Source organism: Mytilus trossulus, chromosome 4 (genome assembly GCF_036588685.1).
Source record: "Mytilus trossulus isolate FHL-02 chromosome 4, PNRI_Mtr1.1.1.hap1, whole genome shotgun sequence".
Taxonomy (NCBI): Eukaryota; Metazoa; Mollusca; class Bivalvia; order Mytilida; family Mytilidae; genus Mytilus; species Mytilus trossulus.
Window position 1 is genome coordinate 87849847 of NC_086376.1, and position 22367 is coordinate 87872213.

Genomic DNA, 22367 nt, shown 5'->3' on the forward strand with positions numbered 1-22367 from the left:
GAAGAATAATAATTTTTTAAAAACTTTATCAGGTCCGCTGCTGGTGGACTTTCAGTTCTTTGGGTACCATCAGCTTATTCTTTAAAGCTTGGGTCCTGATTGAATGATTTTATTTGTGAATTTTCAGTTAAAGTATTTTACAATTTTACTTATACTTAAGTAGCGACTTCCTTTATCGAAGATTGATTTCGGCCGTTTTGGTTGCCAATTTTTGGTTTTAATGCTCACTGATGCTCTTCTCAAACTTTTGATTCGTAAGCGTACTTGATGGAACATGAAGATCTGGTTTAAAATGTAAGAAAAGACTGGACTATTGAAAGGTAAATACATGTGCTTTAAATCGATAAGGATCTGATATATGTGCTGTAAGTCGTTAATGATCTGGTACATTTGCTGTAAATCGTTTAGAGTCTGATACGTGTGCTGCAAGTCAATAGGGGTCTGATACATTTGCTGCAAGTCAATAGGGGTCTGATACATTTGCTGCAAGTCAATAGGGATCTGATACATGTGCTATACGTCCATTCTGACCTGATCCATGTGCTGAAGTCGATAGGGATCTGATACATGTGCTATACGTCCATTCTGACCTGATCCATGTGCTGAAGTCGATAGGGATCCGATACATGTGCTATACGTCCATTCTGACCTGATCCATGAGCTGAACTTCGATAGGGATCTGATGCTTTGTTGTGCTAATCGATAGGAGTCTGATGCATGTATGTGCTGATATGTGAATTTAGATCAACAAAGAATTATTATTTGCCTTTTGTCGTGTTTGCAATTGACGTCAGCTGTATAAGAATCGAACTTTTCATTCATGATTTTTTTCTCAATCTGAGAAAGCCGTTAATCAGTAACTATCATTTAACTTTTAACAATACATTATACCAAGTTTATTTGTATGGGATATTTAGATGTGAACTAACGACTTCTTTCTTTGTGGTAAATCAAACCAATTGTTTATTGAGCATGATTTAAATCAGAGCAGAGAAAATGAGAATAGCAGATACCAAAAATTAATAACATTAGAAAAATAACCAGAGACCAGAAATGCAATAACCACTACAAGATCATTACTCTTTATTGAAGGAATATCAGATCTATTAAATTCGAAGAACTGTGTAAATAGGACTCCAAATAAACAAAACAGATTAATCAGCACTTTAGCTATATATTTTTTTACGATGTTAGCTTAGAGAGTGTTCGTGTTGCAAGAAACGATATGAAGCTCATAGAAACAGTGGGCGTTTTTTTTTTATAACTGAGAATAAAATCACTCCTTTTCAAACACAGGAAATTAAAACTATGAACAAACTCATGATAGATGACTAAACAGAAGTCTGATCGGCGTGTGGAAGAAGTTTTTGATGAAGCATTTTTGTTATGGCAGACAAACATAAAACAAATAGTTTTGTCCTTTACTGATGGTTACAGAATTCGAAAGCTCAGTATATAATACTGTTATGTTTGAACTATTATATCTTTTGGTAGAGCGGGGTAACATTATGATTTCCCAATATTGAAGTGAAGGTCTTGTGCTCCGTTATCCATTGCCAGTGTTAGGCGAAATAAAAATATAAGTGTGGCTCCAGTTACCCTACCTATCCTTCCTTTTACTCTTAATAAAAGTCTATTCTAAAGATTTTGTTTGTCATGTTTCATTAAGCACTGTTAAAGCCATAATGTTGCACCAGAGACTCAATGCAAACAAGCACATAGAATAAAGAATCCGTACCTACCCTCCATACTTGTTCTAAAATGTAGAAAAAACAAATATTTTGTTTTGCCTAATAAAAATTTGTTTGTGGGAAAGCGAAAATGAGTTAAGATATGAAAACTAAAAGAAAATCAGATTTTTTTTGTTAAACCACTTTTTTTATTTGTATCTATGCGATTAAATTCAATTCAATGTTTATTACAGTCTCATCTCTCAACAAATACAAGTAACCTTTATACACTGTAAAATAACACTAAATAAAACGAGAGCCATTCTAAACAGAATTATAATATAATATTAAAATGCATAGATATAAGACACTTAACAATATGAACTAAAATACTATTTACAATATATAAAATGGTTTTGGCACACAAATGTATCACATTTACATAACACTAATTTATTTTATTAAAGTGTCACATACTTGTCTACAGATTTTTTTTACAGATTCTATAATATTTTATTTTTATGCAATGTCATTGCACAATAATAAAATAAGACAAATATCCAGCTTAGCTTGGCTTTATGGGACACTATATATACAAATATAATAACTATTTAACAAATACAAATTATAAAATAAAACATGAATGAAATGAATTAAAAATACAAAAATTACATCTGAGAATAAAAATACTAACTTTTGGTTATCATCTAAAGAATCAAAATTTTCATTAAAAGTTTAAGCAACATAATATAAATGGTTTCTAAAATCGTCATAAAGAGGACATCTCAGTCAATAATTAAAGGCAACAGTGGTATACCACTGTTCAAACTCATAAATCCATGGACAAAAAACAAAATCGGGGTAACAAACTAAAACCGCGAGGGAAATGCATTAAAATAAGAGGAGAACAACGACACAACACTAAAATGTAACACACACGGAAACGGACCAAGCTTCAGACAAAATCCCACGAAAACCATGCGCTTCATCTTCAATAAAAACGTCACATATATGGCACACTCTGTTTTCTAAAACAAAATTTTCATATGTCTTTGTTTCAATCCTTAGGGCAGCAATACCACATCTAAATTTGGCATACTTGAGCACTTCTGTAACTGAAGGTTAAAGCTATTTTGCAGTATTTCTCCGGTTCAAAAATTTATTTAAACAATCTGTACGTTCGTAGCTTCTTGCCACCTCTACCCGATATAGATTTATCAGAATGTAAAACAGCATAAAAATTATCAACATGCATGTGTGTACAGAGGTTTTAAAGAACAAAACAGTTTTGTTTTGTTTAACTTTTCAAAATCTTTTAAGAAATTGCATTTTAGGCTTTGTTAATAAATTCTGGTCATTTTTAAATTGTATGAATCAAGGTAGATATGGGGTACATATAAATATAAAACCTATTTTTTTTTTATAAGATTCAATAAGAAAAAAACCCTGCAAAAACAGTTTTAGATCTATAGGTATCTGTGCTGTCTCTAATCCTTTTGTAAATTTACATTTGGAAAATAAAAATGTCTATGTCATCGTGACATAGTCTTGACACCTTACTGTAAATGTATTTTACAAAACAGCTGACATGACGCTATCGTATATTTGCTAGTTGACTTGCCACGAGTCGATGACGCTATCGTATATTTGCTAGTTGACTTGCCACGAGTCGTTCTATCTAATGTTTGATTTATCTGATTTGATTTAAAATCAGTAGAGAAATAAAATTTCCATAATAAAGACATTATTCTGAATCGAAAACACAATCCATGAATATTGGCTGGCGGGATCTTGGAGAAAATAATCTCTAATCAAACAGAGACCATCTTTATCTTGAAGCAAATTGCTTCCAAAACAGGATTGAATTATTTATCCATGTGTATTTTATAAATGACAATAGAGAACGGTGTTGTCATTTACTCTTCCGGTAATTAATTAATTCATTACGAACAAGCACTCCTGCTCTTCTTCTGAAATGAACATCTCTAAGAGACTGGAGTTTTCTGTCAACACATTGATCACACCATTACTGCTGCATTGTCCTTTTATATTTATAATCTCTAAACAAATTGTTGAAGGAAGTCGTCAGGCGGAAATAAGAGTATTCTGGAGACGATATTTGACAAATTATTTATAGTAATCTAATGCACTTTGGTTGACATTTGTAGAAATAGAAGAAAAAAATATCCTGTGTAAATTTGATAATCTATATATAAGGATTTGACGATTTATTAGTACAAAAGATGGTTTGAAATGTCTTTATGAGTGAAATCCTTCTAGTGGGAGTATGACGACACTTTCGATAAATTCGCACTGATTTTAAAAAAGTTTGTCTTACAAAACTAAGGAACCAAACTTCCTGCAAAGTCATTTAACTTAAAAAGGTTTTATTTTATTTATATATAGTAAGACGTGATTCTTTTTCTGTAAAAAAAAATCCTTGAGAATTAGACGCGTCTCTGTTGAGCATCAGCATTTGAGAGGTACACCAAGTTTGGACCATTCGGGTTAATTTTTGCCTAATCAATTGCAGCAGCTGAATACTGTATATACAATGTACGCACAATAGAATTATTAAGATTGCGTGTTTCATCTCAGGAATAAACAATTATAGCTACTTGATATCACGAAAACATTGCTGATACCTTATTTTGATTTTATTATTAAGTTTTCCACATGAAATTATGTGATGTATACTTGAAGAGAAGTAAAAATTAGTATTAAAATACATTTTATTTGAAAACAACATTTTGTCCAAACGTAATGCAACCCAATCGCACTTCAGCGAAAGGTCCATCGCACTTCGGCGGAGACTATCGCACTTTGAACAGCGTGATCATCGTTCTTCAGCGTCCACATCGCACCTCCGAGTCCTACATATACAAAACTAAAAAAATGTTCAATCATTATATTTGACATCCTTTATATTTTCTCCTATCTTAAACCATAAAAAAACTTGCATATAAAAAAACACGGGTCAAAAGAATTTCGGTATAGAATCCGTAAACATGAAGATATTTGCAGTTATTATTGCACGAAGAACACAAACATAAAACAGCAATACATATCAATTACGCAAAGATTGGATGGTTGTTCATTTTCTTCTTTTTTTTATATGTGTCGTTTTAATTGAAATAATTGATCTGATGCAGAGTTGTTAATAACTGGGTTACAAACAATAGTCTGCTATTATTATAAAGTATATCGATATATGATGTAAATTTACATTTTTATGAGGTTATTAGATAAAATTTTGCTCGTGTTAATATAAACAGATTGTATACCAATGTCCATTTACAACCAAACACGATTCAGCTTATAACAGTTTTATTATGCAATTTCTCATATTTCCTTTTATTCAAACAAATAAAAAAAACTATAGATATTTGACCGTTTTTGTTTTCACCAGTCATTTATTCATGTGTTGATTTAATGAATTAAATCACTGATAGTTGTAACAATCAGCGGCAAACAAGATCTCTATTGTTAGTGTAAATTGACAGGACAAATTTGTAAACAAAACCAATAAAATCAATTGAAAGCTTTGGTGTTCTGATTTGATGGCTGATAGTAATGACTTCGAGTATTCTGTAAAGATCTCATTTTGTTTGTCATGAAATGATTCCTAGACCGTAAAAACAATACAAACTGAGTGTCTGTCTGGGTATAGTAAACAGATTGGTCGACCGAAACCAAGTTTACAGAACGCACTTGTAAACCTATAAAGCGTTCATGGTATCATTATTGCTAAAATGCATTTGAACATGACATAAAAGGAAAAGTTAACTTAGTATGGGGATGTCTTTACAACAGTTTCTAAAAGAACATATAAATGTTAACGTTAAAATGATAATTGTTAAAAAAAAAAAATTTGCCATTCAAAATCTTACTCATTCACATATTTTGTTTTGTTTTGAAACAATTTAGAATATAAAAAAGCTGTTTGAATCTTATTAAAATTTAACGAAAATAATCTTCGGATACTTTGAAGAATTTTATGAATGGAAATAAAAATACAGAAAAAAAATGTAAGAATCAATGCCTTCGGATCTGTTATATATTAAACATTTTGAAATTTACAATGTTTGCATTCTTTATTGCACTTATTAATGTATGTGCCTTTACTTTTATTGTCAAACATTAACAGGTATTTGAAATTCAGTCGCTTTTAAAATCATATGCTATGGAGTGGTTTTCCAGAAATGGAAGTGAAACGTGCGTTTTGTTCCCTATTTACGTGCACTTTAAAGGCATGTTTCACTCTGGAAGTAAAAAACAATTTATTTTTTATTTTTAAACATTCGAATTCAGCGAGATGTAAATGCATACAAAATTCACGAAAATGTAAAATGCCAACGATTTCATCTACATCGCCTTAATCTATAATAGTTTTAATTGAAATACATCATTGAACAAGACAATCTCAAAGCAGTTGAATATTTAATTATAGTAAATTAAATTTAGACAAAGCTTAACACTCATTTATGCTAATTTTAAACTTTAAATATAAATATTCAATGCTACATTTTCATGAATATTTTTGTCGCTGAATGCTTATTTTCCAAACATATTTCCATAAAATGCCTCAGTATGTTTATGTGGAAGAAAAAGAGCTATATATGATAAAAACAATCTGAGCATGAAACGGTGTGCATAAAATTGTAAGTTGCTGAGGAATTTACTTTAATTGATTTTACTTGTCGCAACCAACGAATCGTAAAAACTGTTAGTATATTTGTAAAGCTATCCCACAAGAAACAAAGCAGGTGAAATTTATATATATGTCAGAAACTGTTAATAAGATGACGTTAATAAAGGTGTAAAAAGGAATATTGATACGGAAACTGATCATAAGTTATTGCATCCGTCATATTGATATTATACCATCATACCAACTGGTAAGTTTTCTTATGATTGCATTTTATTATATTTATCCTAAAACGTTAGTTTAAACTTATTTATTTAAAGTGGATTAGGAAACAAGTTTTGCACATTTTATTTATCTCTTTCCACTTTGCGGGTTCGAGTGCTGCCTTGTAGCGGTACTAGCCTGCTCTTTTTCGAAATCTACAAGGGTTTCTTTAACTTGCAAGCAATATAGCTCTCTCTCTTAACTCGGGTCAGCCATTTATCATCCCCTTCTGACGGACAACCATCGTTACCACAGTTTACGTGATCTAAACATGCATAGTCTACTTCCAGACCATACTCGCAAATGGTGTCAAGGGATAGCCAAAATTCAGTTCCTTCAACCCGGAACAGGAATCGAACCAGGAACCTTTGTGTTAGTAGTCCGATGCAGTAACCACTACACTATTTAAGGTGGTACCTAACACTACAGGGAGATAACTCTTTAAAATCAGCTAAACGTTTTAATGACGTTGTGTTGTAAAGGGAATATTAAGCTTCTCAATGATCAAAATTGGTGTTTGTCAAACTGCTATATAACCAGTGTAATTTTTCTGACAAAACGGTTGGTACAAAATTTTTGAAATTTTCATATTTTTGTTAAAGGGTCAAAGTAAGTACTTTGATAAAATTTTATGAAAATTAAACGAGCCAAATTAATTTTAGTGCAAGTGTTGGGTACCACCTTAACTTGCGAGTTAAAGAGTCGTAAGAGTATCATTCATGTTTACGTAATCTTTTTTGAATTTTTTTTTCTTTTTTTTTATATCTGAAAAACTTGACCTCTACGGGGGGACTTTAAAGGGCCACGATCGAACAGCCGAATGTACGTGATCTAAACATGCATAGTCTACTTCCATATATAATAGCGTCTATCATTTAAAAGTAGAGGTATTTTTAATAATTGTTTACGCATCGTGAAATGCATAAATCACAGAAAATTACTCCTGCATTATTACCGGAAATAAAAAACCTTTAATAGTGCAACAATTTAAACATTGTGCAAAACCTGTAAGCGATAACACTGCACTGAGTTCTTTACAAGTTTAAGACATCTCAGTTGCAACCGCTAATATAGACGATTTTTTTCTAAAATGTGCATTTTATACTGCTGTGCTAAATTGATTATTGTTTAACGTTGTGTAGATTTATTTAAAAAAGTATATAACCACTAGAATATGCTATGTGTGACCTTATGTTAGTAAACCTTAGTATCAAACCAACAACCATATAATATGCTACGCATTCCATATTAAGTCGTGTGAAGTTGACAATTTGAAATTATGTTATTATATCAGTAAGGCATTTAACGGAATACAAAATTCCAGATAAAAGAAACAAGTAAACAAGCAAAAGTAACCAAAAAAAAAAAAGAATCACGAAGACGAAATCTAATATTTCAAAAAATAAAAAAAAATTAGTATGGGTCTTAGATAGAAGGTTACAATTTTTCAATGAAAATATGTGTTCTCAATTTTGTCTATTAGTTACGAGTAATATATATTTATTTGTCATTTGATCCTTTATGTGAGGATATTCCTGTTAAATATTGGATAGTTAACATGTTAATTTATCGATTTGTGGTCTGATAAATATTGTTAGGAAAACTATAAGTGAAAGTGTTGTAACCAGCAAACGACTGTCGTAAAACAGACCAGAGAAAATGTTAATAAATGGAATAAAGGAGTAAAAATGTAGGTTTTTATTAAAAATGATGTTCTATACGCGTGTCATAGTGCAGTTATAGTAATTTGGTTTCTTTTTCAATTATATTGTAGATTTTTAAATACCGTTTGGCCTCTCATAAATACTGCCTATTAATTTCAAATATATTCATAGACGAGACTTCTTGAAATATTATATGAATGTTGTTCTTGAAAAATGTGTCTTCGTGAAAGGAAGTGTCCTAAAAACAGATGACAATTTGAAGAAATGAAAGCAAGTGACCATCACATTTTTTGCAAAAAGCGTTTCACCAGCTTTTATTTCGTATATATTTTATACAAAACAGCATTCAATTCTATAGAATGCATAACAGTAATTGTTTATATTAACGTTCAGTAAGATGTCTATATGTCTTGTTTTGTTTTGCACTAACTTGATTTCCCATTGACATTTACATCACATCTCCTTAAAAGTGTTAATTTGTGTCTCATCTGGTATTATCATACATATTGCAATGAAATCTTGACATATTCACTGATTAATAATATTGATGCATGAACAAAACTTCAACTTCAATGTATTCGTTTCCAAATACAGTGTACTATGAACGCATAAAGATGTGATGATTATTAAACCAACTTAGTTCGGCAAATGATGTTGTTGAATATTTTGGGCCATGGTGGCTGAGTGATCTAAGCAGTTCGAAAATTATTTCGCTAGCATGTCACCATTGAGGTTGTAAGTTCGAGCTCTGCACTGGACAGGTGCGTTCGACTCTCGTCTTAAATGACCATGTTAGTCATTTTTCCTATACCGACATTCTGTGGTCCTCTGTCTTCTTTCACAAATAAAGATAAATTTCTAGTTTCATTGGAGTGAGAGAACAAAATAATGACAAGAATGTCCAACCTTTTTTGAGTAATCTCTAAATTGTTTAATTTATAATTACGTCAGCGACAAAAATAATAATTTGAAGCAAGAAATCCTTGATGTTTTTGAGTAAAACAGATTTCCTTTGATCTTTAAGCGATCAATCTCCAATACAATGGTCTCCCATCGTCATTAACATCGATTAACAATTTGCTAAATGTGAGGGTGTCCGAGTACAAACTCGATATTGCACCCAAACTCTTCAAGTGACTTCCGGTTGTTCATTGCGTTTTGTAGGATGGACATAAGCGACCTTCTGCGTCAATACCGTCAGAGAATTAAATACTTGTATCAATAAACTAATGTAACATGCCGTTATTTGACTTCTGTATTCAATATGGAAACATTTACATTAAAAAGATTAATCAATAAGTCAATTAGCTTGCGAATATTAAGATACTTTTCTATGAGCCAATACTAGCGTAACAAACAAGCTTAATCTCATTAAATGGCGGTTTTGGTATTTGATGTATTCTAAGTAAATGTTCATCGTTCAAACGACGCGACAACTAAATATATGTAGCTTCTAACATTTACTTGGGAAAAAAACTTGGTTTATCGTCATTTTTGAAATAACAAAGAAATATTGCAGACTACTAATATGTGTTTCCATCTGTCAACAACAGAGTATAATAAATTAAGATGGTTAAAGTAAAATCCAATAGTTTATAAAACATTCATGGAGCTATAATTTTACGTCAACACGATAAACTGACAAAATTATGAAGTATTATGAGCCAATGAAGCATTATGCATATGAAAATAACATACAAAAAAGCAATAACAAAATACAATACCATGGCCAAAATTAAACAATAAGACAGCCCACAAACCATTACAAAGAAAAAGCTAAAAACTTAGCAATACAATAGTCAATAAGAACCAGAAGAACACTAACATGTCCCAGAGTGGTCAGCAACTTCTCTACTGAAAATGGGTATAAAAATAAGAATTAAGATGGTTTATTTGCTAATGAAACAATTCCAACAAAGAGACACACTGACACAGAAATAAACATCTGTAGGTCATTCAACCTTCAAAAATGTGCAAATGTTATACTGCATAATCAGCTGTAAAAAGCCCTGAAATTTTGTTCACACATTGTTGCAAATATAATGGTACTTTATGCGACTTTCATACAAGTGAGAGGTTTAGCTAGCCTTAAAATCAGGTTTAATCCACCGTCTTCTACATAAAAATGGTAATTTGGTTATTTCAACATTTTACCTTTTCCCATTTTATCGTTCCCACAACGAATTAGTCACAAATAAATAAACAAAAAACGGTGTAACATAAAATAATTATTTTGTTTTGTACTTTTCAGGACAAAAGGACTGAAAATAGAACAATCATGATTATCAAAGACATTGTATCGCCTGCCAAAATGTCTGACTGCCTAACAAGATGTCGTCAGTCTCGGAAATTAGTTTTAGTAATAGTATTCATAGCTCTATTCTTAGATAATATGCTTCTGACTACTGTAGGTGAGTAATTTCACAATTGTAGAAAGAATATGAATGGTTATGAATATTTTTCTATACTGAAATATAATATTGTTAGATATTTATATGATATATTTTCATATTTTAAACAATTTGACTAATAAAATATCTGCATTATTTAAAACGTACGAGTACATATAGAAGGGCTTTCCATCAAACCCATATTTCCGATCACTATTACCAAAGTAATGTAATGTATAGCAGTGCTTAACAGCCAGTAAGTCAACATTAGCCAAAGTGTGGTTTCCCCAAACCAACTAGCAGTGCTTAACAGACAGTAAGTCAACATTAGCTAAAGTGTAGGTTTTCTCCAATTGACTAGCAGTGCTTAACAGCCAGTAAGTCAACATTAGCTAAAGTGTAGGTTTTCCCCAACCGGAAGTAACTGTATATTCTCTAGCATTCAATGATAATGAAAATTATCGCATTTATAAGTACAATAATAAAGATACTTTATTTTGACTCCAATTTTCATAATGTATTATTAAAGATACAATTTGTGTTTTAAGCATACGACAAAAAGATGAATTTCAGCGCATCATGTCACGTTAATAACACCTTTAAACTTTCTGTTCATGTATATTTATAAAAATAGGTAAATATTGTATGATTGCCAATGAGGCAAATATCCACCCGAGTTCAGTTGCAGTACATGAAACCAATTATAGACAACCGAACGGCCTTCAACAATGGAAAGAACATACAGTATAGTCGGCTTACAGGCTTTTTACGCAATTCCTCTAACCCAATATGGAACTTTTGGCGAATGACATTTTGGACAAATAGCCTTCAAGGTTCATTTGAAATAATGCCACTCGATAATTTGTTAAATAAAATTTCATTATGTTCTACAGTATTTGAAACACACTTTAATACAATAGAAAGGACATAAACCAGTAGTAAACTAATGAACACGAATCCTTTACTGCAAATATATGTATTTTCCAGTAGTTGAGCATGACACTTTATGATTATGTGAAGTGTTTCTTACACATTAACAGTTCTATGACTGATTTGATTTTGTTTGCCTTCTTTGTATTTTTTGTTGTTGTTTTGTTTAGGAATGGAGTTGTCGTGTGTGTCTATCTACTACTCTTTGTTTTAGATTCAACCCCTGGATCTTCTCGTTTCAACCGTTTACAATACACTTTGGTTCTTTAGTGGCACTGTCGTGACTATAACTACTTACTATGTGTGTTATCATATCTGTGCATGAAGGTCATCGACGGCACGTAAACATGAATAAATAATCGATAAGTCTAACCTTTTAAGTTGGAAAACATATTTTTTCACAAGCTTGAACGATATAATGTAGAAAACGATACTTTTTTCGTATTTTTTGTTCTTGGTTTTGAACTAGACCAGTAACTGAGAATACTTTTAGATCTGTCAATCAGGGTTGTTTTTATTGTTGTGAGGATGTATAAGTACATAGCCACATCTTTTCTGTGTTTTTGTAACTTGCTTTTCTGCTTTAAATTGATGTTATGATTTAAGCCAATTCAACTGATTTTTATAGTTTCTTCATATGTTGTGCTATTAAACCACTGTTCAAAGTTAGAACGGATATTTAGGTGCTCACAAACATGTTTAATACCGCCACATTATGTATGTGACTGTCCCAAAGCCGTTAGTTTTCTCGATTGAATTGTTTTACATTTGTCATGTCCAGGCTATTTATAGCTGACTGTGCAATACATGTATGTATTATGTTCATTGTTGAGGGCCATTCTGTAACCTAAAATTGTTTTAACCGATTGTGTCATTTTGTCTCTGATGAAGTGTTATCTTATTAGCAATTATATCACATATTCTATGCTTATATTTAGATATATATTTTATTTTTCAGTACCAATTGTGCCAAATTTTCTACGTAAATTAGATTACCCATATGAAGTTCAGAATGTGACTACATATTACACAAAAAATATTACTGAAATGTGTTCAAATAAATCTTTAAATATGTTTCAAACTGTGACAAAAAATTACAATGCTTACACAGCTTCGGAGTATATATGTGAGAATATTACAATTACACCAATAAATGTGACAAGTTATGAGACTATGACAGTTCCAACAATTCGTAAAGCGGAACTAGCAAACGAGAACGTCAAAGTCGGCCTAATGTTTGCATCGAAGGCAATTGTACAGTTGATTACAAATCCGTTTATAGGACCTTTAACGAACAGGTATATTTAATATTTATGCAATTAATCTGATTGGTTAGGTTGATCAATAATTTGGTAAATTGTAATTGCCATTTTTGTAATTTTGCTGTCAGAGCTTTATCAATGTTTTTAAATATGCACATTAAAAGGACATTATGTTTAGAAAATACCAACATAATTCATAATCAAGTGTAGATTTTATACTGTTTTAATGGAAAAGTAATAATATTTTTTTATAATAAGTTGTCATTAAATTACACACCTAATGATTTTGCAGTAACTAAACTGCCAGATTGTATTAGCTATAAAATGATATATGGCATAATTTGTTGCTTATGAACTTACAGTAATGAATGCTTTTTTTTCAGAATTGGTTACACTATTCCACTTTTTACTGGTTTCTTTGTTATGTTTGTATCTACCATAAGTAAGTACATAAAATGTATGAAATTCAGTATTTTCTTTGTGTGAGCACGCTTGTCATATCACTCGTTTACATGGTAACAGTTGCTTATCTAGAAAGGCATACGTATCAATTGAGCCCAGAGTTTCAATTCTATTACATCACGTCAAACAGAACAAAATTATACCCTCATGTTTCAAGTGTTAATGATGATTTTAAAATATGAATATAAATGTCCAGGATCAGAAACATTATTCAAATCTGGGACCCAATCGCAATTTTTTTTGCGATAACAACAACACAATGCAAACTTTGACTGCGTACTATTGAAGGCAGATGAGAAAATGCCTGTAACAAGTCGGGAATTTGACAGTTGTTTTCCATTCGTTTGATGTTTTTGAACTTTGCATTTTGATACTTTCCGTTTTGAATTTTGCTTTGAGTTCGTTTTTATTTTGTTATTTTTCTTTTTACTAGCAGTATTATTTAATGATTAGCATTCAAAAACTTTGGTCTTTAAATAAAGATAACACCAGTTCCAAAAAAAATTGCTATAATTTACTGTTTTCCGCCAATTTTCTTAAATTTGAGGGTTACAGTAATCTCTAAGCTATAGTATGAAATTAATTAAAACATTAGGGAAAGACATTCAGTCTGCAAAATATATTTATGCCCATTTAAGCTTATGATCCTTGATATTTTTTTAACATCATCGAAAAGCAATAATAGAAAACCATGCTACTGAATATAAGAACCAACGAGAATATAGTAACTTAATGGTGATGCTCGCGACTATGACGAATAAAAAATTACATCTAAAGTATTCTCATGAATAATGGATGCTAATTAAGATAGCAAATTTAAGGGAAACCAGGCGTTATTGCTCGTAGAGGATATCTTGAAGAATTATAAATCAAGTTCAATGACTCTTCTTATCTGAAATATGTGTATACAAGATGTAATCTTACACAACCTAACAGAACGGATATCGTTTATAAATACATGACAAAAATAATCACAACGCACTGCAAATAATATTGAATCTACTGAATATAATGTCGAAAGTACTGAACATAATGAAAAATGCACTGAATATAACGTCAGAAGTACCGAACATAATTTAAATACCACTGCATATAATATTGAAACTGGGCTACTGAACATAATAACCAATGCTCCGAACATAATGTCAAAACTACTAAACATAATATAAAAATGACTGAACAGTATGTCAAAACTACTGAACATAATATGAAAATTAGTGAACATAATGTCAAAACTACTAAACATAATATGAAAATTACTGAACATAATATGAAAATTACTGAACATAATGTCAAAACTACTAAACATTATATGAAAATTACTGAACATTATGTCAAAACTACTGAACAGTATGTCAAAACTACTGAACATAATATGAAAATTTCTGAACATAATATAGATGTTACTGAACATAAGGCATAAAGCACCGAACATATTAAACAACCAAAATCAGGAGACAGTCATGGCGTTCCATAGGACTCAATATGAAAAGATGAGCAATTGAACGGCACTGTTGCTGCTGTTCCTCATCGATATTGTTGGTCTCTATCTTCACTAAAGACATTTATTGTCGAAAAGCTCATACGATGCAGTAAATTTAATACCGTTAATGTTATAATAGTAACATCGAGGCCTTCAGATGCAAATTCTTACATCAATTTATTATAAGGTTAAAATGGGCCTTACATGAAGCACCGTAAGCTTTCGATATATGACGACCACGTCACATTTGTTCACTGAGAAACGCAGATATCGACAAAACAATACTTTACTTTTTATTTTTTGTGTTCGATGTAGAACACATTTTAAATTGTGCCTGTTAAAGGAAACTAATAAATACTGCTATATAAGTTTCTCTAATTCTATGGAAATTTATCCCTTTCCGAACCCATTGTATACAAAAATTTAATCAACGTGTGGTTAACTGTGATGTCAACAGATCATTGGATGATTTTAAGGGTCATGACCTTTTTAGCTATCTTGATGATTCAAAATATGCTATAACAGGTGTTAATGAAATTGACAACTTCGTCCAATGTGAAAGGCACCCGAAGGGGTTTTTCGATTAACAAAACAAGTAAATGTTTTTAATCATTAGAGAAACAGATTCTTACATAGTTACTTGTGGATTATCGGATTTATCCAATCTCGATAGTTAAATTATAAATTTTAAAGTCCTCGCCGAGGCGGCTCGGACTTTAAAATTGATAATTTAACGATCTCTATTGGATAAATCCGATAATCCACTGGTACCAATGTAAGAATCTATATTACTCGGCGATCTCAATCTATAAACTAAAGAAACAATGTTAAGCTACGGCCGTACGATGACCTATAGTTTTTACTGATTTCTGTGTGATTTTGTCTGTTGTGGAGAGTTTCCTCCTTGGCAATCATACCACATATCCTTATTTTTATATTAAGACAAAAGCGTGGCATATAAGTGTTAGCTAACTTGGTAGGAAATTACGGACGTGAAGGGCACTCAATTTGTTTGACTGGACTGGAATATATTATAGAATTCTATTACATTACCTTAGAAATAAGTTAAATTCGAGATATTGAATACAAATTTGGTACTTTACATTCTGATATAAGATGCAGCTATATTTATAGCTTTACGGAGACATGTAATTTCAAACATTGGAATGAAAATGTTGAACTGTAATAGTAAAATTAACGGTACTTATTTTCTTGCACCAGATGCGCATTTCGACAATACACGTCTCTTCAGTGATGCTCGTGGCCAAACTATTTGAAATCCAAAGCTTATATAAAAGATGAAGAGCTATTATCCAAAAGGTCCCAAAAGTATAGCCAAATTCGTGAAAGGAATCAGAGCTTTGCATGAGGGAGATACATTCCTTAATTTATAAGAATTTCTAATATATTGTAACAGCAAATTTTAATAACACAAAAAATCCGTATTTTCATGCCAGTACCGAAGTACTGGCTACTAGGCTGGTGATACCCTCGGGGACTAATAGTCCACCAGCAGAGGCATCGACCCAGTGGTAGTAATAAAATTAACGGTACCAATTTTCTTGCACCAGATGCGCATTTCGACAATACATGTCTCTTCAGTGATGCTCGTGGCCAAAATATTTGAAATCCAAAGCTTATATAAAAGATGAAGAGCTTTTATCCAAAAGGTCCAAAAAGTATAGCCAAATCCGTGAAAGGAATCAGAGCTTTGCATGAGGGAGATACATTCCTTAATTTATAAGAATTTCTAATACACTGTAACAGCAAATTTTAGTAACACAAACAATCCGTATTTTCATGCCAGTACCAAAGTACTGGCTACTGGGCTGGTGATACCCTCGGGGACTAATAGTCCACCAGCAGAGGCATCGACCCAGTGGTAGTAATAAAATTAACGGTACCAATTTTCTTGCACCAGATGCGCATTTCGACAATACATGTCTTTTCGGTGATGCTCGTGGCCAAAATATTTGAAATCCAAAGCTTATATAAAAGATGAAGAGCTTTTATCCAATAAACGTCGGACGATTTAAGGCAAAGCATTTTTGACAGTTTCAGCTAAACTTGAATACTGACAGAAACAACAAGCAAGCATAAGGAATAAAAAAAAAATATGGCAAGCAAAAATACCATCACTTAAAAAATGTTAAAATAGACTAAACAATGGTTGTACACTTAACGATATTGATATGCTTAAACGCCTTAAAAATAAGATAGTTTGATGCATAACGACCGAGTCATGTCAAGAATCATACGACCAAAACAATATGAAAAGCACAAAGACGAATATTTGAAAAATTATACAGTAGAGTAAATAAAACGTAACAAAAATAACACTGTAGTTTATAAAATGTTTATAATGCTGATCTAAATTATTATTTCTTTTTCAGTATTTGCATTTGGGGAGAATTATACTATTTTATTTATAGCCAGAGCCGTCCAAGGAATAGGTTCTTCTTGTTCAAGTGTAGCAGGTAATTTGTCTTGTATTTTTTATTTATTGTATTTGCAACACTAAGTTTAGCATTTAATCTTGCAGCATGATATACCTACATGTATAATACTTATACAATTTCTAGAGAACGATTTATACTTGACACATAAAAAAGAAAGTGTATTAGTATTGCCTATGAAACAACTCTCCACAAGAGATACCTGCTCATGCCGTAAAGACGCCTGTCTATTGCTGAAGACCGTTTGGTTTATACATTGTATCTTTCCTTTACTTCTGTAAGTGTATACTTGTATATATTCTCAATTATGTGTTATTCCTTTCGCTTTAGGTATGGGAATGTTAGCCGATCGATATCCTGATGATAGAGAACGTGGAAATGCGATGGGTATAGCTTTAGGGGGTTTAGCAATGGGAGTTTTAGGTAAGTTTCTTAACGAATACACTATGTAGTGAGTGATTTTGCTGTTTAGAAAAAGACTGAATGATTTTTGTAATTTAAAGGAAACAGATTCAAAAATAATATTGAATAAAAAGAAAGTACATATTTCAAAACAAGAAATAATTATAATAGCACTTGAATTGCAGTTTTTTTGTGTCTGTTCGAATAGGCTATTAAATTCCATTATCTATTCTTTTTTTAAGTGGGACCAACGTTTGGTGGATTTATGTACGAGTTTGCAGGGAAAGAAGCACCGTTTGTAGTTTTAGCAGCACTTGCACTTATAGACGGTGGTATGTATCATTCTCTTTTAAATCTATCGTGCTAATTATATATTTTATCTGCCTACCCTCTGCCTTGTCTGTGGGTTGGACACTTTCCTTTTGCACTGTAGGTTGTGGGATTAGCCAGACATAAGTAAGCCACAACAATAATTTTTTGAATGTAAACAGAAAGGTTCACATTTAGATGTCATGATAAAACATCCGATTGTGGCAACTTATCTGTAAATGGACGATTAAATTGTTACTTGGTTCGTTTATAATCTGATTCAGCGCTGATGTCTAAATACTATTTAACAACAGGCTTTATATAGATATTTCACGTACCCTCTAATTCCAGCGGCAGTCCTGCCCTTAATCTTAGTCTACCCACTTACCAATGGTATCTAGTATACAAGAGGTATTTCTGCACAAATACATGTAATTCTGATTTTCGTTCATTTTTACAGCATTTGTTAATTTATGCTCCTTTTTGAACGAGGTCACACATTTACCTCAGATCTAAGTTTATAAGGATATATGCATTTACCTTTGAATGCAAGAGTTACAAAGATGTTTTACTCCCCCTATCCGCGAACTACCGAGTACCGATTAACATTATATATTTATCCTCGCTTCAGTTCCGAAGGATAAAGGATTAGAACAAACCCTTCTAAAGCATAACACATTACAGACCTACTCCCAAGAGTCTGACAGAATAACTACTTACAGGAACCTGATCCCTTATCCTTAATAATTATTGGGGACTTCTCAGAGTAAAATGGTGATAAATAAATTTATAGGAACTGTTTCATTTATTTGATTGCATTTTATCGGAGATATTTGATTTCTGATTATTGATTTACCCGTTGGTCTTCAGACAGATCACATTAGAGATTCTCTTGATCTACAAATTCACTAATAAACAGTTAAAATATTACTTCCGATTTAGAAAAGATTGCTTTTAATTCTGATCGGTAATTGCATTTTCCTCGATCTTTTCAAACGAAATATGTTGCATAAATCTTAAAATTCAATGCACGTCATCTAATATGTGACATTTGAAATAAGGACATTTTGCTGTTGAGTCGCCTTAACCTTTATCGGGTTTTATCGAACAACTTTGTTCTAATGACAGGCTAACGTAGTTAATGGTGATTGGATGACAGTGCAAAATGAAAAATGCAAATTTCTAATTGATTTAATCGTATTTTTACTCTCGAAATTCTTCATTTTGACATAAAAAATATGACCCTGAAAAAAAACCTTCCGACTTGTTATCAAATTAATTTATCATCAATAATGTCCTTTGAAACGACTTTAATGTTAGTTTTTTACATGTAAATACATATAGATATATAATTGATAAATTCATATTACTTTGTGAATTGTCACAAAAATCCCTCGTGATACATTTTACTTATAAGCAAACTTAACATTAATATTTTAAAATTGTCTATTATATATTGTTACACGTTACAAAAGAGGTTGACATATCCTTGATATTTGAAGTGTTTTATTTGACAAACATACCCTCGAAGCTTATTCTAATGTACTTATACAATACCCATACTATTCTGTCGAAAGAACTATTCATTGCTATAACATCTTAAAAAATGATCAATATTTCACTAAACGATAAAGCATATCTTTTAAATTATGTGATTGTTTTTTTAACTGTCTTCCTGTCACGCCACCATTCAAACAACAAATGGAAGTTTTTAACTTCTTTGACTGGCTATACAGCCCAACTGTCGGCCACCATTCCAGTTTACGTTAGGGTTAATCGCTTCCACGGTATTCAATTGCTTATCGTTATTTGGGGTTTCAATAGTGTTGAACTTCCTTTGATTCAGGTTATTTCACGTTATTTGGGGTTTCAATAGTGTTGAACATTCAATTTTATTTTTATATTATAGTGTTACAGATGTTTGCATTGAAGCCGTCAGTAAAACCAGAGTCACACGAAGGCGAGTCATTGGGAACACTCATAAAAGACCCGTATATTCTCATTGCTGCTGGTACGTATCTGTACTTACATTAAGTACATACTGATGGTGATGAAGAAATGAAGAAAAACTTTATATAAACACACAACTCCCTAATATGAATCCACCATTTTCATTATTTGGGGGGGAAATTGAGAATGATATTGTTGCATCTTATATACTAATCTATAAGCGATGGAGGGTCATAGAATGTATACTTATATATATAGTTATATGTATTTTTTTAGTGAAATAACAAAAGGAAAACAAACAAATTACTTTCTAATAAAACTAATTTGATACACAACTTACATTTGCACAAAACGTTTTAAATTAAAGGACACACACGAGACTACTATAATACGTGTCATAGAAGTCTCAGGACACACAGTAACACTTACTTAGTTCTAGATTGGAGACAATGAATTATAACCTAGACTCATTTAAGTAAAGAGATCATGTGACATATTCTGAAAAATCACATGTTCTCAATAACATTATTCCGAAAAAGTATTCTGATTAGGATAAATGCAAGTATGTTTGTTCCTTTAAATAGGTTCTATAACATTTGCCAACATGGGTATTGCAATGATGGAACCGTCGTTACCAATATGGATGTACGAGACCATGGATGCACCTGAGTGGCAACAAGGTTTGTGTCTTATCTTTTATCATGGTTAAACAATGCAGTTTCTCGATCATTGCAGCGCGCACTTTTTTATTTGACAATGTTCTGTATAGTCTTTTGACGTCGACAATCAAAATACTTATTTCAGTGACGCACATTGTATTCCTTTATTTGAATATTGCCACTTTGGTAAGCACATGACATTATCACAATAGGAACGTTCAGTAGGACCTAGAAATCCTCAGGCTGGATCTGTCTATATTAACTTTTATTCGACACACTTTAAACAAACTATAATTTATAAAACTTTGTTTTGAATTTTAGGTGCTGCTTTTTTACCTGCTAGTATTTCATATTTAATAGGAACAAATATATTTGGGCCATTGGGCCACAAAATAGGAAGGTAAGAACATATTTACATAGTTTTTCAATAAATTTATTTGATTAAAAAGATTTTAAAGCAACCCATCCCTTAAACAATACTTGCACCCAGTCAACTGTCTCTAGCTACAAAAAGAATAAGTTTTGACAATGATAAATAAAAAAAAACACAATATAAACAGTTTGATGATTAGGAATTGAAAGATAATCAGAAGGAAATAATATAATATATGATAAGCTGATTTTATATCTTCAATTATCGCTTAACTGAAATAACTGTTTACATGTATTGCCGAATACGGATATCGTTCAGAACAAAAGAACCGTAACTCTTGGAATTATTTAGAATTTTAAACTAATCTTTATTATCTTTTTTATTTCAGGTGGTTATCATCATTAATCGGAATGGTTATCATAGGAGTATCATTAATATTTGTAAGCTTTAAAATTTACTCATATAATCAGGATTTGCAGTAATTTAAAAAAAAATATCAAAATGTCGAAAACCAGATTGAAAATGCGTCACAAAAACATTTTTTTTTCTCCAATTTTTATTTTAGAATTGTTGCTGAGACTAGTTTAACAATATCTCATTGATATTTGTAAAAATGACGCCTCAAACCAAATACAAGCTTCATGAAAAACATTTTGCACGTTATAGTAAACCAGGGTCTTAAGTCGTTGTTTAAGTTGAGGAGACAATACAATCAAAACGTATATGATGAAATAATGAATGTCTTGTTCTTTTAAAAAGTATAAAAATTATGGAGAGTTTTGAAAAAGACAATGACAAAAAAACAATTTAATTTATTATCTAATGAATACGAGAATAATCTAATACATGTATATCTGAGTCTCACTACCATTTTATATATGTTATGACTGGAATCCAGTCTTTTGAATCAACCGAGGTTGTCATCATCATTCAGACATGGACATGACTTTGAATACAATTTTAAAAATGATTATGAAAGGGCTGCTTAACGTCCAGTGGCAAATTAATATGAACTTCAGGCAACAACATGTCAATGAAGAATTGAATGCATTATTTTGAAAATTTATTGGGTTGTAAAATCGTTGTATGAAGAACAGAAGCGCTTCATTCTAAAACTGTACGAATGGTCAACGCTTTTACAACCTTTAGATATTACTCAATACTTTTAATCACATGTTTTTGATATGCTCATGAAATCACAATTTCTGTCAAGTGTTATGTACCTGTGAAGCCACGACTTCCCACACTCGATGCGAACTGGCTACCTCGAGACAACCGATGCGGTCCCAAAGTTTGATGACGCTAACGTTATGTTGAAAAAAGACATCGATTTTTTTTTTATGTGATTTTCATTTTATTTTGTAGATACCTTTCTCTACAAACATTTATCATTTAATAGCACCAAATTTTGGATTAGGATTTGCAATAGGTAAGTAAAGTATATG

General features: G+C 31.5%; 1 protein-coding gene across 2 annotated transcripts in view; it reads left to right on the forward strand.

The window, feature by feature from the left end:
• The window catches only part of LOC134716236 (synaptic vesicular amine transporter-like), a 38961-nt gene that overhangs the window by 11150 nt on the left and 5444 nt on the right, over positions 1–22367 (forward strand). Inside the window, exons 1-12 of one of the 2 annotated variants that reach the window (XM_063579110.1) lie at positions 6462–6568; positions 10498–10657; positions 12525–12864; positions 13212–13270; positions 17167–17250; positions 17560–17652; positions 17874–17963; positions 19850–19951; positions 20475–20570; positions 20871–20949; positions 21311–21362; positions 22288–22351. In XM_063579110.1, the coding sequence (XP_063435180.1) occupies positions 10525–10657; positions 12525–12864; positions 13212–13270; positions 17167–17250; positions 17560–17652; positions 17874–17963; positions 19850–19951; positions 20475–20570; positions 20871–20949; positions 21311–21362; positions 22288–22351 (1192 nt within the window). In that variant the 5' untranslated portion in view covers positions 6462–6568; positions 10498–10524. Of the gene's footprint in view, positions 1–6461; positions 6569–10497; positions 10658–12524; positions 12865–13211; positions 13271–17166; positions 17251–17559; positions 17653–17873; positions 17964–19849; positions 19952–20474; positions 20571–20870; positions 20950–21310; positions 21363–22287; positions 22352–22367 lie in introns of those variants that run through there. The other variant, XM_063579109.1, reaches the window with a different exon arrangement.